Source organism: Cygnus atratus, chromosome 2, assembly GCF_013377495.2.
Source record: "Cygnus atratus isolate AKBS03 ecotype Queensland, Australia chromosome 2, CAtr_DNAZoo_HiC_assembly, whole genome shotgun sequence".
NCBI classification, from domain to species: Eukaryota; Metazoa; Chordata; class Aves; order Anseriformes; family Anatidae; genus Cygnus; species Cygnus atratus.
In genome coordinates, this window is record NC_066363.1 from 14,364,179 (window position 1) to 14,380,100 (window position 15,922).

General features: G+C 40.1%; 1 protein-coding gene across 8 annotated transcripts in view; it reads left to right on the forward strand.

Moving 5' to 3' along the window:
• Nucleotides 1-678: 678 nt before the first annotated feature.
• CUL2 (cullin 2) overlaps nt 679-15,922 on the forward strand; it is a 49,331-nt gene continuing 34,087 nt past the window's right edge. For 2 of the 8 annotated variants that reach the window (XM_035545271.2, XM_035545273.2), the window contains exons 1-4: nt 784-899; nt 3,901-4,039; nt 7,288-7,390; nt 9,181-9,275. In XM_035545271.2, the coding sequence (XP_035401164.1) occupies nt 3,921-4,039; nt 7,288-7,390; nt 9,181-9,275 (317 nt within the window). In that variant the 5' untranslated portion in view covers nt 784-899; nt 3,901-3,920. Of the gene's footprint in view, nt 1,003-3,900; nt 4,040-7,287; nt 7,391-9,180; nt 9,276-15,922 lie in introns of all 8 variants that reach the window. The other 6 variants (XM_050708656.1, XM_050708658.1, XM_035545274.2 and 3 more) reach the window with 5 other exon arrangements.

Consider the following 15,922-nt stretch of genomic DNA (forward strand, 5'->3'; position numbering starts at 1 on the left):
GGAGAAATTGGAGTTATAAACGTATTATATTTTGAGTAAGAATTGTATTAGCAATTGCAACACTGAATTTGGAATTTTTCCTTCTTCCATAGGGGTTTGATGTGTTTTGTTGTTGTTGTTGTTGTTTTCTTATTGTCCTCCTATCCTTCACATTCCTGAACTTCATTAGGAAAATACAAAACAAAACAAAAAAAATCAAACCCACAAAATTTATAGTGAGCTATTTCTAAGCATTTCTGGACAGGGATGCATTTTACAAAGGAAATAAAAATCAGGAAGTGTTTTGTGTGATGTAATGGCAACTCATGCAACTAAGGGAAAAATATTAAGGAGAATATATACTATCTTAAGGAGTTACTAGTTATTTCTTTGTAGCCTGGTAATTATTGAGGGATCTCTTAAGGACACAGAAGGACCCACAGAAGGAATACCGATTCACTACAGAGAAGAGGGTTTAAGTTTAATAACGTAAGGACTGTGGGCTCAGGAGCGCTGGAAGCCCAACACCACATCTCCACACACACGCCCCCATGGCGGCCCCCGCGCATGCGCAGCGCGGGCACCGTCGCCCATGGAGGCTCCCCCCACGGCCCATGCGCGGCGCGGGGCCTTGCGGCCCGCCGTGCTTGCCGTAGGGCGGGCCGTACCAACCGCCTCCCCTCCGGCGGGGGGGGGGGGGGCGCGGCCGGAAAGCCTCGGTGTGCCGGGAGCCGCCACCCGCCGCCCATCCTGCCGGCGGCGGGGCGAGCCTGGGAGGGAACGGCGGCGACAGGCGGCGGGGCGGGGCGGGTGAGGCGGCGGAGGGAGGGAGGCGAGCGGAGGCAGCGGGGCCGCGCCTCACCCCGGCCCCGTCAGTGGCGGCGGCCGGCGGCGGGGCGGGGCGGGGCGCGAGCGGCTGGGTAATGGCAGCGCCGTGAGGACGGGGCGCGGGGCAGGGACCGCGGCCGCGCGGCGGGGAGCGGGGAGGGGGGCGCGCGCGAGGCGCGTGCTCGGGGCCGCCAGGTAAAGGCCGGGCCGGGCGCGCCCCCGTCGCGCTGAGGGGACGGGGCCACGGCTCGGGGCGGGGGGCGGCGGGGCCGGGCCGCGGGAGGGAGCCGGGCCCCCCCCCCCCTCCCCGCCCGCTGCCCCCTGAGGGGGTCCCGGGGCAGCGCCCCCGGCTCGGGGGGCTCGGGGGGGCCCCGCTGGGCGTTCCCCGGGCCGGGCCCTGTGGGGAGGGAGCGGCGGGGCCCGGCCCCGCCTGGTTTCGGTTTTGGTCGGGTGCCCGGGGCGGGGAGAGCAGGGCCGGGGGGGTTTGGGGTCGGGGTCGGGGCTGCCGTGCTGGGGGCTCCCTGCCCGGGCTGAGAGGGGGGCGAACAGGGGGCATCCGCTCCTTGTCCCCGCGTGTAAAGGCGTGCCAGCGCTGCCTGCCCACCGCAGGGCTTGTAATGGTCGCGTAGGGCTCCCACCCCCTCGGTAGGGTGCACCCCGGGGTAGGCGTTCGGCTCTGGTGTAACTTTTACCGCCGAGGTCAATATATCAGGGCCGCCAAGTAAATATATCAGGGCTGCGTGCAGCACTGCAGGGCACTTAGCGTTCTGAGGTGGTGAGCTTGGACTGCTAGCACCCAAAACCCCGGTGTTGTGCACAAAAACTTACGCCAGATTTGTCAACGCGTTCGTAAAAGTTAGGTTCATATCGGCTTAGAAGTTATAAGAGGTTACCAAGCTCTAGTCAGCTCTATCTTAAGCTATTTAACCCCGAAAACTTCTATGCTTGCAGGGATGCGCAGTGCTTTACGTGTTATATGTTTGGCTGACCCTAAGTACAATGTTACTGGTCCTGTGCGATGTATTGTAGGGAAGAATTTTTCTTCAGCCTTCCTTCCTCCCCTCGGTTTTGCTTGTCTTTGAAGGAGTGCCTGTTTAGTTAGAGATACCAAGTGCATGTTTTAGAGAGAAAAGCCTGTAACATATAACATTCAGTTAAATGTAACTTCATTAACACAAGCGCTTCTTGGGATTCTTAAAGGTTTTATGGACCATGACAACTTCTTGGCATCATCTGAAAATATTCTTGCGTTTACTAGAAGACTAACACTAAAGCTTTTAGAAAAAGACTTTTTTTTTCTGCTAGAAGAGAGCTTTGAAGTTGTTTACTTCTGCTGAAGTTCATGTTTCTTTGAAACATGCATCAGTTTGTGTTTTTCGGTTTACCTTTGGTGGATATCTGTTTATTTTGTCAATTTTCATTGATTTTTTTGCGTAACACATTCCAACCCGTGTATGGCAGTAGGAGAAGACTTTTTTTTATTTCCCAAAGCGATAATAGCCATGTTGCAAATACACCAACTTACATGTTGCTGTTGAACTGAGAAGTATTTATGCATCATAGAATCATTAAGGTTGGAAGAGACCTTCAAGATTGTCTGGTCCAACCATTGCTTACTGATTTTTATTTCTTCTGCTGGGAAAAAAAAAAAAAAAGTCCTGCTCATAATGCCTAGGATAATACCACTTCCTTTATGTTATTTGCTGTTCTTTTTTTTTTTTTTTTTTTTTTTTTTTTTAGGAAATCAAAGCAAATGTAGGTAATAAATTGATTGCACTTCAAATGGAACTTGTGTTGCAGGGAGAGGAAAACAGCCTTCTGAGGTTCCTGAGTTTACAGCAGTTAAGGAGCTTGGTTAACTAGTCAGGGTAACATTTTGCAGATACAAGGTGTAGAAGTTGCCTTTGACATGATTATTATTCTCTTTAATCTGGGAAGCTGCATATCCTGCAGTTTGAAAGAAGGTGTGTGCCTGAGAAAAAATACAAAGCCAGTAGGGTTAAGGTAGTAAGTTGGTTGGATAACCACCTTTTCAATGTATTTTTTTGATTCTTTACCTTGTAGACATGTCTCCATGCTAAATGTCTGTCACTAGCTTTCTTTTTTTTTTTTTTCCTCTGACCATGAAAATGTGGGAATCAAGTGAGAAGTCACCTGCCCATCTAAATAAAATGGGAATAGGAATCTTGTTCCTGTTCTTTATCTTATGATGCCACCCTTCTGAGCAGGATCTAGGCTTGCTCTGTGCATGGAATGTCACACGTCAGCTCCTTGCTGGGTTGGGTGCATGGGACAGAGGCAAATGGGAACACAGAAAGAAGAGGCCTTCACAGTTTTTTTTGTCTTTCTCAGGACCTCTTTTCTGAATTCTATTACTCTTCTCCTAGCTTTATTTCAGTAATTTATTTTTTTGTTTGTTTCAATAAATCTCCAAGTATTTTTACATGAATTTATTAACATGACTTCTATATTTTCAAGCCATGTTTTATGTGAAGGAGTTCACTGTTTGCCCTGCTGCACAGAGCAGTAAGCTGCGCAAGCTGTGCATACTGCTCTGTGTTAAGTGTTTTCTTTTTGTCATCTTGATCAAAGCTTTTGGGTTTTGTGGCTTTTCAAATATAACACCAACAAATGTTTCATGAAAGCTTGAGGTGAACGTTGGCTACGAGCTGACAACAGTAATTTCAGATAAACTGCTAATCTGTTGAGTGTGTTTCTGCTCAAAGTTCTCTCAGCTACTGAGAAGCTGAAGCAGTCTTTGTGTAAAAGTGACCAAAAGCATGCAGAAAAGTCAATTTCTTCATATGGTGCTGTTGAATGGACATCTCTGTAAGGTGATGAACTTTGAGGCGTGGTGGTGTTAGATAAATTGGTGTTATGTTGTAGGCTACTCATGCAGCATTAGTGTTCCTTCCTTAATGTTAAAAATCAGGGCTTAAGAGCTTGATTTTTGGGGGGAGGAGGGGGGCATCTTTCATGTTGCTGTGCTGATGTGTTGCAGCAGTATATACACTTTGAATTGAAAAAATCAAATGAGATGTATTCTTTTTAATTATAGTGCAATGTTGCCTGATATGTTTAATTCTTCTGCAGATTAACACTAAAGCCCCACAATGTCCCTGAAACCACGAGTAGTTGACTTTGATGAAACATGGAACAAACTTCTAACAACAATTAAAGCTGTTGTTATGTTGGATTATGTTGAAAGAGCGACGTGGAACGACCGCTTCTCGTATCCTTTAAGTGACAATCCTGATATGGTTGTGTGATGTGCTTAGCATGGAGCAAGCCTGCGCTGTGTAACAGTTTCAGTGGTCTTGATCAGGAGTGCGTTTTCAGGTAGTATCTGATGTTAAGCTCATGAGTCAGTGGAGACTGAGTTTTTACTCGTTTTTACCATCAATATTTAGCTTGTGCTATAGTTGTTCACAAAAGCTCATGCATCAATTTCCCCTATTGTAATAATGATTCTTTCTTCTATGTTTGAGTGTGTGTTGTGAGGGGAGCATCTAAGACAGAGAATTAATCTTTAAACTTTGCTGGTGGTAGAGGTGAGATTGTTTTTGTTTTGCTTAAACACGTCTCCATCTTCTTTGTACTTCTAAGTATGCTGTTAAACAATTCTGTAGCCAGGGTTTATAGAAAAGCCTTCTTTTCTGCCACTGTTATTAGCTCCCTGGTCCTGAACAGTTAAGAGTGATTATTTTCAACATAGATTTCTAGCTGTGATCATACAGGCTTACAGTTCAAGTTATAACTGCACAAGTGATATTGTTGTAGTGAAAGGTTTGCATTTTACACATAAAGTGGGCTTGTAGTAAGATCTGTGTGTCAGTGAACTTCTTTTTTTGCAGAAATAAAGCTGTGCCCTGTGTCTGCGCATTCATTACCCTTGTCAGTAGGGTGAATAATGAGAGAATTTTTGGAGGCTCATAGCTGCTCCCAGGCAATCTGACTGAGTTGGATTTGATTATAAGGTGGAAGAATGGTTTAGACTTGTTTATCAGTTTTTTTAAATTTCTGCTGGGTGAAAAAGGAAGCTTCCAAGACGACTCTTAGGTATAAGTTATTACAGTGTGACCTTGTTCTTTGTGCAGGAGCTGGGCTCTAAAGCCTCTTCTCTTTCCGAACGTGTTACTGTTTCTTAGACTCGCTTTTCAGTTTGCCTGTGACTTTGAGTTTGTGTATGTAAATATATAAAATGGTAGTTGCTCATAGACCACGTAGAATATGGTTATGCAGTTGTATGGTGCAATAATCTGTAAGTGGCTCTTTCATTTTAAAATTTTTAATTAATTTCTGGGGGCATGACTCTTCGCCTTGTCTTTGAGTCAAGTTCAAACAACACCAAAACACTGGTGACTTTTTTCGTTAATTAGGTATGCGCTCCCATGCTTACAGATAGTGCTGTAGTAATTCTTTCTAAGCAGATTTTAAGAACCACTCGTTTCAGTCTTTAACAAGTTGTTAACTTGTGTAGTGTAAAACTCTAACCATTTTAACAAGGGCACCTAAAGTGGATTTTAAATCCAGAATAGTTGAATGAGATGTTGGATTGATTCCTCTTGTCATACTTCTCCACTTAGAACTTCTTACGTTGGGACCTTGTACACAGGTGTGCTCTTTGATCCTCTTTTGGGATTTGCTTCAGTTGCTTGAGCATCAGGAGGCGAACACTTAGGAACAGCAGACCCAGGAAGCAAGTCTGGGAAGAATCATTTGGCATGTACTTTGAAGATGACAGTAAGGCAGGCATTGTTAAATTCCTGGGAAGGTGGCACTGTTAGTGCCTAATTTGGCACAGTCAGGAGCCTTTTGGAGTATTCTCCATGGCTGACTGGCCTGAGGGGCCTGCGTGATCTGTAACTTCCAACCTTAAATGCAGGTTGGTACTTCGGCTATGTTAACCAAGCTGTATGTTTTAACATAAACTGTTAACCGAGTCTTGAACAACCCAGTGAAACTGGTTGCTCTTCTGTAAAGCTAGTTTGGAAGATTTTTCTTGGGTTTTAATTTTTTTTTTAAATCTGAGATATTATTAAGAAGTTTGAAATGCCAAGTCTTCCTACAGTGTATCTTCTTGTTCTGCGATAGCTCCAAATTTAATTTAGTTGGAGTAACGTGTTTCTAAACGTCTAGAGGGATTGTAAAATTAGTGTATGTATCTGACCTCTTCATAGACCTGACTTAAAAATGGGTGAGGAAATGCTGGTGGTTTACTCTATTCTTCTTGCTGCTTAATAAGCATAATGAAGAGATGACTAATAGCTTTGCACAATGTGTTAATCCAGGCTGTTTTATTGATTATAGTACCAGATGATCAGCGTACTCCCTCTGTAGTCGCAACAATGACATAAAGAATGAGCTACAGCAGAGGAATGTGATTTCAGTCTGCAGCACTGTTCTCAGAAGTGATTGCTTTCTCTTATGCGCTGCTTGAGACAGCTGAGGTCAGGCGCAGTACACAGGCTAGCAGTCTTTTAGGGCTGAGAGGCTTTATAATGTGCAGATTCATCTTCTAGAACTAATTCTTGCATCACTGCTTTCCCAAAACTCAAATATAGTGTTTTCTTTGTAACTTTGATAATAATTTTGTTGTTAAACCTAGCTCATCTTTAAACTTAGCTAATACCTCGAAATGCTAGAATGGCAGTGAGGTGAGAGCCCTAACTGTGTAAGGGTTAAAGAATCTTCTGGAAAAGATCACCTGAAAGACCATATGTCACTGTATTTAAACTGTGAGTCATCTCCAGCCACCTTTGACCTTCAGATCTCCTCACCGGTTGTCTGTGGAAACAAGTGATTCTGGAGATGTTTCATTGTCCGCTAAATAAGTGACAGTTACAAATCTCTACTTGAGATATTATTTATAAGAATTTGGTTATTACGAATGCCCAATACAAATTTTGAGACTTTGCTTCTAACTGTTCAGTTGGCTAGGGTGTGTTCTTTAAGTTAAGACGCTGATCGAGTTGAATAGGGAGTGGTAGTTTATAACTTTGATAACTGCTGTCTAACAGTTGGACTTTTTTGGACAGGTAGAACGTCAGGATCTTCCTGTAATTGTCTTGGTGTTTTTTCAGCTGTAGAACTGATTGTTCCACCAACCACACTGGCTGCACATACAGAAGTATTTCAGATGAATGCTGATTTTCACTTTCAGATAATCATATTTATCTGTAGATGGTAAATAAGTGGTAGCCACGTCAGTGTGGGGCTGTCAGAAGTTCCAGGATCTGAGCCCTAATGTTCCCTCAGCTTCCACTACTTAAAACAGAGATATTGATTATTGAAGCTGAAAACTTGCTCTTTGCAAATCAGGGATTACAGAAGCTTCAGAAAAAGATCGATTTAATCACACACAAAAAAAAAATAAAATTAAAACCTCTAAAATGTGGGTGGGTAGTTTATGTAAACTTTAAATTTTGTTGATGAGTTTTCATGCTTTTAAGCAGATACAAGCCTTGACTCCTAACCCAGAGACATTTATGCTTTGTGTGTGGCCTATCCTGAACCTCTTGGAGAGAGACTTTATACTGAGACTAAAATTTTTTTGGAAAATCATGTACGCCATTTGCACAAGGTAACCTATACAATTAATGATGTGTGTGTGTGGTTATTGCTTGTCCTTTTTTGACCTCAGGGTGGGTTTTTGTTTTGTTCACGTGAAGTTGTGCATATTTTCTGTGGTAAAATCAGAGGTGTCGGTGTTCTGGAGCCAGAATATACATCTACGAGACAGATGTCTGTATGCATCACGGACTTACCTTTCAAGCCAACAACGAATGCATACAATTTGTAATATGTTCGTTCTTCTCTGTTCACTGCTTATAATCAAATGAGTTACAGAAATGTCTTCATTTTCAGAATGTGTTAATAGTTTGTCATTAGCCTTCCGTTTAGCGTAAAACTACTCTAGCGTCTTGAAAACCGACTGTGTATACTCTAAGAAAGAAAAATGCTTGAGAGGGGAGGAAGTAATGACAAATTATTTATTATGACATATAACAGTACTTCTATACCAATATAGCTGTAAATTAATTTAGCTGTCTTACCTGATGACACAGAAATTCAACAGAATCATGATTTATCACGCTGCATATGTAGGATGGATGAACAGTATCTCCTTGTGCATCAGTAAAAAGAGTTAAACTAGATGCCTGCCTCTCTTTGGTGTCTGTGTAGGGAGTGAAGAACTGCAAGTTGTGGCCAGTACTGCTCAGTGGCGTATTGCTGGTTTTTCCACTGAAGTACCTGTATGTTTGACAGCATAGGCTAGACACCTTAATAGGTAGTTCCACTGGTTGCAGGGAGGCTACCTCTGATGCTTTGGCAGACTAAATCAGTTCACAAAACTGGCAGACAGCTCAGTCACAAAGTTGTTTCTCAGTTATTTAGTGAGCTGAATGAGCTCACTTAAGACACTTAGGCACACTAGAAGCTGTGGGAAGGAGTGGAAAGCATACATCCAGTTCCTGAAGTGGCTACCCATCATTTGTCTTTGAAATAATTTTGAAAAATCTTTGTGAAATTCATACTACAGAGGAAAGCACTCTTGATTCTATCTGGTCTACTGGCTTTCCTTTTATATTGTTGTGGAACAAGCTTTGTTGCTGCTTGAGAGTTTAAAATTGCATTCTGGAGCTAAATTCCTAGGATCTTGTCTGCCTCCACAAATCATACAATTTAGATTTAAACAAATTAGTTAAACTATATTCTTTTGAAATACTATTATATTTTGAGAACTTTAGTATACCAACAACTTCTTAGGTGATAAATGGCTGATGTTCCAAAAAGTTTGGGCCTAGCTTTACAGAATTTAAGATGTGTATAAGTTTGCATATACCTGTGCTTTGTCAAAGTTGTTTCATTCCAGGATTATTGGTGAGTATGAGGGTTTTTCAAATGAGTAATGCATACTGATTTTAAATAGTTACAGTGAGTGAGGCAACTCCCCCAGTGTGCATGTGGTTGCATGGGTTTAAAATTAGTTCATGTCAGTGGAGAAGTAGTTATGTGAGTTATCCACCAGCATATGCTGAGAATATGAACAATGCTTGTTCAAGCCAGTGCTTCTGTAAGGACAAATAGAAAATTAACGTATTATAGAGATTGTCCTTGTAAAACACAAAATAAAACAACTTCTGCTGTTGTAGTTAACTTGTCAAAACTTCTAAGTAATATTTGGTAGTTTTCAGGTCATTGCAAAAATGTTATTTTCACTGTTGTTGAAGCTTAGGTGTGGTCTTAGTTTTGCATCTGTGGTTGTTCTAAAACAGTAATCCTGTTACAACTTTCAATTTATACTATTTTCTTACTAATTTTACCTGTGTGTGTGTGTGTGCACCTGTGCGCACCTGTCTTCCTTCACAGAGAGTTCTGGAATCTGAAGAACAAGTACTGGTTATGTATCACAGATACTGGGAAGAGTATAGCAAAGGAGCAGACTATATGGACTGCTTATACAGGTAAGTTTTGCAAATGAGTTGTTAAACTTTTGAGATTATTACTGGGATCTACATATTAAACTGAAGAATGTTTAAAGAGAGCAAGAGGTGTATATGCCCCAGGTGAGTTTTGGAGAAAATGTAGTTATAGCAGCAGAACATAAGAAAACAGGAATAATGCTCCAACAGGTTTTTTTGTGCACTGCTCCTTACCACTAAAGTAATTATCCAAGATTATTCCTACAATTGTTATTACTAGTATAACCTACTTTAGTTGTTTCTGATGTTCCAGTGCCAAATATGTCAGCGCTAACGAGCTCTGTAGTGAAGCAGCTTGTAATACTCGGTATTTTTCTACATGATGGCATTGTACTGAAGTGTCCTGTTGAACCAGCATGGTTTATTTCAAACCTTGGCCGTGTACCTTGGCAAAAACATACCTCTCCCTTCTAGAAGAGCCTTTCTCACAAGGCTAAGTACTGTTGGGGTCTTTTCTTTTCAGGTGGGTGTTAAGGCTACAGGTCTTAGAGGCAATGCACATCTTTCTTTACTCCTTACAGAGAGTTTCAGAAGCTGATAGACTCTATACAGGCAATAAATTTTACTTTTAAAAAAAAAAATAAATTATAGCCAAGTCTGCAAATAAAAATACAACTGATCCCTTTTATTTTTGTACTTTTAATGTTGCCTGAATTGTGAGTGTGTTTCTTTGCTACTAGTGATAGCTTAAGCATATAAAACTGGCTCCTGCATGAACTGACAGAATTGTAACTATATTGAGACGTTTTTAGATATACTAGGGTTTGAATTTCAGTTCCAGTCTGGCTGCAGTTTGAACATACTAGTGTCCATTATGCTTGTGATACCCAGCAAGTAAATATTAGCAGTACCTCGTAAGTTATATGTGTTTTGTAACATGAGACAATATGATTTAAGGATTTACAAAGAGCTTCAAGACCTTTACCACTACTGTAGCAGAATTGTTTGTTACCTTGAAGAATATGTTAAATGACCTCTAGGAGACTGGGAATGGATGTGCTGGAGTCTGTCCTAGGCTTGCAGACTTCAGTTCTGTAACACGTTACTCACATAATTGGAGGGTTGATACGGGGTGGGGGGGTGGAAGTCCCATTTAATGTGTAGGAATCTCATTGATTCTGCTTTGTGTAACAGTTTTTTCTGAGCTCTTGAGTGCTTCTGGTCCTAAACCAACAAATTAAAATACTTTTCCAGCAGCGTACACCTGTTTTCTTGTTTTACTTCTAAACAACCTAAGGTTTGTTTTTCTGTAACAGTTACTGTGCACACAAACACACCTGTAAGTATATATAAGGTCAGTAACTGTGCAGTGATATTCAGTGAAGACAAATTTTTAAACTGTGAAGTTAATTTCATGTCAGCTCTGTCCATTCTAACTCTTCTCTGTCTGTTCTAACTCTTCAGACTTTGCATATAGTATTTTGGTCCAGAAAAATTACTTAACATTAGATAATTTGTTGGAAATAATTTTACCTTAAAGTTCAGTGGAGTGCTTGGTATCTTCTTTCCTTCTTTTGAGATTGAGTTTTGTCATGTAGTATCTTTGAAAAGTCTATAAAGGGTATGACTTTGTGGAAGTATGACTTTATGTTCTGTGATAAAACACACCTTGTAATGGGAACTGAAAGACACTCTTAAGTGAAGGCAAGAAATAATTCAGGGCTTGATTAGTAGAGTCGTAGTAGCTTTCATGCATTGGAAGCACTTAATGAAGTGTTATGTCACTCTTTCATTTTCCAAGAAAATGTTTTTTGCTGAAAATACCTTTGAAGACTATGAATTGATATTCTGTTTTTATAAACTAGTTGGAGTTGTTTTCTTGTGTTCCTGCTCTCAAGAAGGTAGCATAAGTTAGTCAACTCCAGTTTTATCCCAGGATCTAGTTTGTATAATTTTTTCAGCAATGAAAATTAATAGATCCAAAGTTAATAGATCCAAAGATAATAAAGATAATAGATCCAAAGTTAATAATATTTTTTAAATAGGTACCTTTAAAATTTAAGTAGGCTTGCATGTCTTCTTAATCCTTCTACGTTGATAGATAATATTTGAAATACTACTAAAATGTGATTGATATATTTATTTCTTCTCCCACCCCTCCTGGCTGTGTTTTCCTAAGGAAACAAATTTGAATTCAATTTGAAAAATTCAAATCCCACACACACTTGACTTAACCCAAGATGATAAAACTGATGGAATAAGGAGCGCTTGATGTTGACTAAACTGTAGGGTTTATTTTATTATCAGCAGATTAACAGTAGACAAAAGCGGTGCTAGACATTGGCACTTACCTGTGTCATGGTGCTATAACTGTTTTCACAGGTAATTGTACAAATTCTGTTTCGTGTATCATTATTTCAAACAACTGAGGGGGTTTCATACCCAGCAAATTGAATTTCATTTAAATGGTTGTTTGCTTTTTTCTAAATACCAGTTTTTGCTTTGTTTCATGTTGTCTTTTTTGTAACACTTGTAATGAAACCAGCATATTCATCTGTAGTAATTTTTAGGTCTTCAGCCTTATCTGGATCTTTTCCTCACTTTACATGAGATACTTAGGGGTTGCAAGATAACCCATCACACAATTCAAACTGACATTAGTTCCAGTCCCCTTCTCTTGTTTTTTAAGTGTTAAGAGGCTGCTGTTCTTAGTCTTGCTTACTAAATATGTAACTTAATAAATATGGGAAAGATTTAAACAAACAATAAGTCCTTTCAAACCTAACTTGAACAATATTTTTCTATTGAGATTTCAACTGAAAGGACTGCCTTCGTTTTAAGCTATAGCATTTTGTAGCCTTTCGAAGTTTACTTCCACGTCAGGTATGTATTAATGATCTCATCGTCTTGTTACAACTGTGGAAGTCAGAACATTTTTATTATCTGCAGTGCTTTGTCATGTTGAAATGGCTTTCATTTATTAGCTAATGCTCCAATTGTGATTGGATGACTTAACCCTGTTTTACAGGTCTGTCAACCAGCGAATAGTTCATCTGTGCTTAAAAGTGAATCAGAACAGATATGATTATGAAAATTTCCAGTGCTAAGAACTTGTATATCTGTATTGCTAGATGCATTAAAGCATCCTGCTTGTATAAAGCAGAGTGGTTCTGCTGCTTTTAGTGTAACTCTTGTGAAGAATGTTTTCACTGAAACATGTAATGGTGCCTTTTCCTTTAAAAAAAGAAACTAGGTCTAAAGGAACTTCTGAAGGTCATCCAGTTCAACCTTATGTTTGCAGTAGGACTAACTTCAAAGGTATACTAGGTTGCTTAAGGCTTTGTTGAGTTGAATTCTGAGCTCCTACAGGGACAGAGATTTTGCAACTTTCTGTGCAGCATACTTAAATACTCTCATTCTAAGAAATTTTCCCATATGTTTGGTGTGCATTGTTTCTCGTCTTTCCTCTATGCTCCTCAGAGAAGAGTTTATTTTCATCTTTGGTATGTCTCGTGCTCAGGAAGTGGTGGAGTCACCGTCCCTGGGGGTGTTTAAGGAAAGGTTGGACGTGGTGCTTAGGGATGTGGTTTAGTGGGTGATACTGGTGGTAGGGGGACGGTTGGACCCGATGATCTTGGAGGTCTTTTCCAACCTTAATGATTCTATTTCATTGAGCTTTCTCTGGACTCCCACTTGTCAACCTCTGTTGTATTTGGGTACTTGAAACTAGAGCTGATATTCCAGGTGTGCTCTGGACAGCACTGATGGAACAATGGCATCCCTCTACTTGCTGGTGACTCTCTTGCTGATGTAGCAAAGGAAGTGGTTAATTGTCAACGCTGCGATGGCAATTTGCTGACTTAGTGTCCACCCACAATGCTGTCTGCAACTGGTCCTTAGGTGGATTTAGCACCACTGACCCCTGCCTTTCCAGTCTGACAGGTCAGCTGCCTTGTAGTCCCTGATCCAGCCCCTTCTTGTGTGGTTACAATGATACTATAAAAGACTTTATGGATAGCTACACCAAAGGTAAATGAAATCCACTGCTCTCCCCTCATCCACAGTCCCATTTCATCCTATTTCAAGTTACTCAGGCGTGATTTGCAGTTGGTAAATCAGTGCTAGCTGTTCCCAGTTGCTTTCTTATCTTGTAACTAGAAATGACTTTCAAGCGTTCTCTGCTATTTTCCCAGGGACTGAGATGTGACTTTCGTGGAGTTCCCCAGATGCTCCTGCCTTTTTCTTTTTTTTTTTTTTTTAATCATTAGGTGTCCCCTGATTGTCGTAGACTTTCAGACATGATACAGCGTGGCCTTGCAGTGGTGTTCCCTAGCTCCCTCAGGACATTCCTTTACACCCCCTTTGCTATCACAGACTTAGTCATGTCGAACTTCTGTTTAAGTCCCTAGTTTGCTGTATTGCATTTCCAGCTCGAGGTAAAACCTCCTTAAGGAATGAGTGCAAGTAACCCTTTCTTTATATATAAAAGTTCGAATATTTTATTTTTAAAATTTGACTGTTTATTCTGTCACCAGTAGTAGGTGTTTCTGGTGTTTTTTTGACAGTTCTGTCAGGTTAACTGAAGAGTTAAAAAAAAAAAAAAAGTCTTTTTCCTTAGAAAAGAGTGTGTGAAGACTTTTTCAAGTGTTTTGTGGACTTTAGAATAATTTATGTTTAAAGAACCCTTCCCCACTTTGTTTTGTTGTCGACTGGGGTGACAGTTGAGATAAAAAAAAAAAAAAATATCTTCTTGGATCTTGGGGATTCTGCCTTTTTCAAAAGGCAGAAATATCAAGAATGAAATTTTTGGTTTTAAGCATAAGTGCATATGAAAGCGCATGCAAATCATCGAAAGCATTAATAAGATTGCTATGTGCTGTTGTACAGTAATGTACCCCTTTATAATTTTGTCATGTACTTAGTAAATGTGTATGCCTATATGTTCAGTAGCTTGCAAAGCAGTTTATTTGTTAAATAAATAAATAAATCATTCTTCTGAAACTATCTATAATAATTAGGACTAATAAGTTATGGTTTTAATTGCCTCCTATGCCTCAGAACAGTGGATGGTATTGTCATGTAGGCTCTTTATCCATTTATCCATGAGCACTTGCAACAATCTGTGAAAACTGTTCACATTGTTGCACTTCTGATGCAAATTTCTTAAAGCAATTTCCTCAGCACTTGATTGAGTTTATTTCTGTATACTGTCCTGCTGAGCTCATATGCCATTTTGAGGATCGGTATAGAAAACAATTCTTGAAGTAGCTGCTTGTCTTATTTGCCAGTTATATGTGAAAACTAGGGTTGGTACTTTAAACTGAAAACGGAGAGATTGAGCTAGAACTATTTTCTTTGTTTGTAATTTAGAGGAACAATTGACAATTGGTCATAAATAGTATTTCATTGTCAATTAACATGTTTTTCCTTGCACAGATTTTACTTATTTTGCACCCTAGAGGATGCTGCTTAAGGTTAAAATATGTAATATGTAAGTGGGGGCAAGTCTGGAGGAAAAAAAAATCCATTACTCAAAAGTTTCTTCCATATGTTTGGAGAGCTTTTGGGGAGGAAATAACCTGAACAGGAAGGGTTCGCTGTTTTTGCTTAAAGAGGTATGGTACTTCTAGAAATGTGTTGTTCTGTGGTGTCCTGTCATGGGTGGACAAAGATTTAATGAAGGTAAACTCTTTCGGATTTATGATGGAGAACATAGAAAATTACAAGGAGTTGTCTTGAGACAGGTACAGTCTTGGGTTTATTATATTCGGGCTAAATTTCACAACATCTATTTTGCCAATGCTAATATTTGTTTCTTATCCAGGAGTGTGCAATTCAAATCACTAAACCCACATAACATGTTTAAAGAAAAAATATGTATGTTCAACTAATCCTTCTGACAAGGCTTTGCAAAGTCTGTCTCCGCAAGGACATTGCGTGTTATTGTGATTTGGAAACATTGATTTGGGAATGTGGTCGCTGTATTTAGAACAGGGATCTCTGGATAGATTGTTGCCCTTGGTTGATCTAAAAATACCAAATACGTGAAAGTTCCCTTGTAACCTGGCAGTCTGTCCCAGTAATTAGATACCCTTCTAATTGTTAAATTAATGTTTGCAGTTTAATTTTTTGCTAAAATTCTTGAAGGACTTATCTGTTGAATTATCGGGTGCCTTTAATCTGAAAAATTTTGCCCCAAAATGTGTGTGTATTTACTGGACACTTTCCTGACATTAACTGGTAATTCAGATGGAACACTGGCTTTCAGTATTCCACTGTCAAATAGGTGATGGTTTTAAATGACTCCTGTAACACTTTTGCAACTGTTTTAACCTTTTTCTGGAGTGAAATATTTCAGAGGGTGTGTTTTGAGGTTTGGGTACTGAAAAGTATATTGCTTCACTAACACTGTGAAAGGAAACAAACCTTAAAGTTTTTTTGTTCTTTTGTTTTGTTTTTACATTTTTCCTCATTAGATAATATAGCATAAGCCTGCATAGGTGTACTCTCAAATAATTGAGCCTGAGCTGTGTGGTCAGGTACTCCAAATTTTCACCTGAAAGTTGTATCTCAATAGCAGTAAGAGTCTGTGTGTATTTTCTGCTATTATCAATTCGTACCCAATCCTTGTCTCCGAAGTAAGTTACTGATGAACCTCATGGGTTGTCTTCTACAAGTAAGAAATGCAG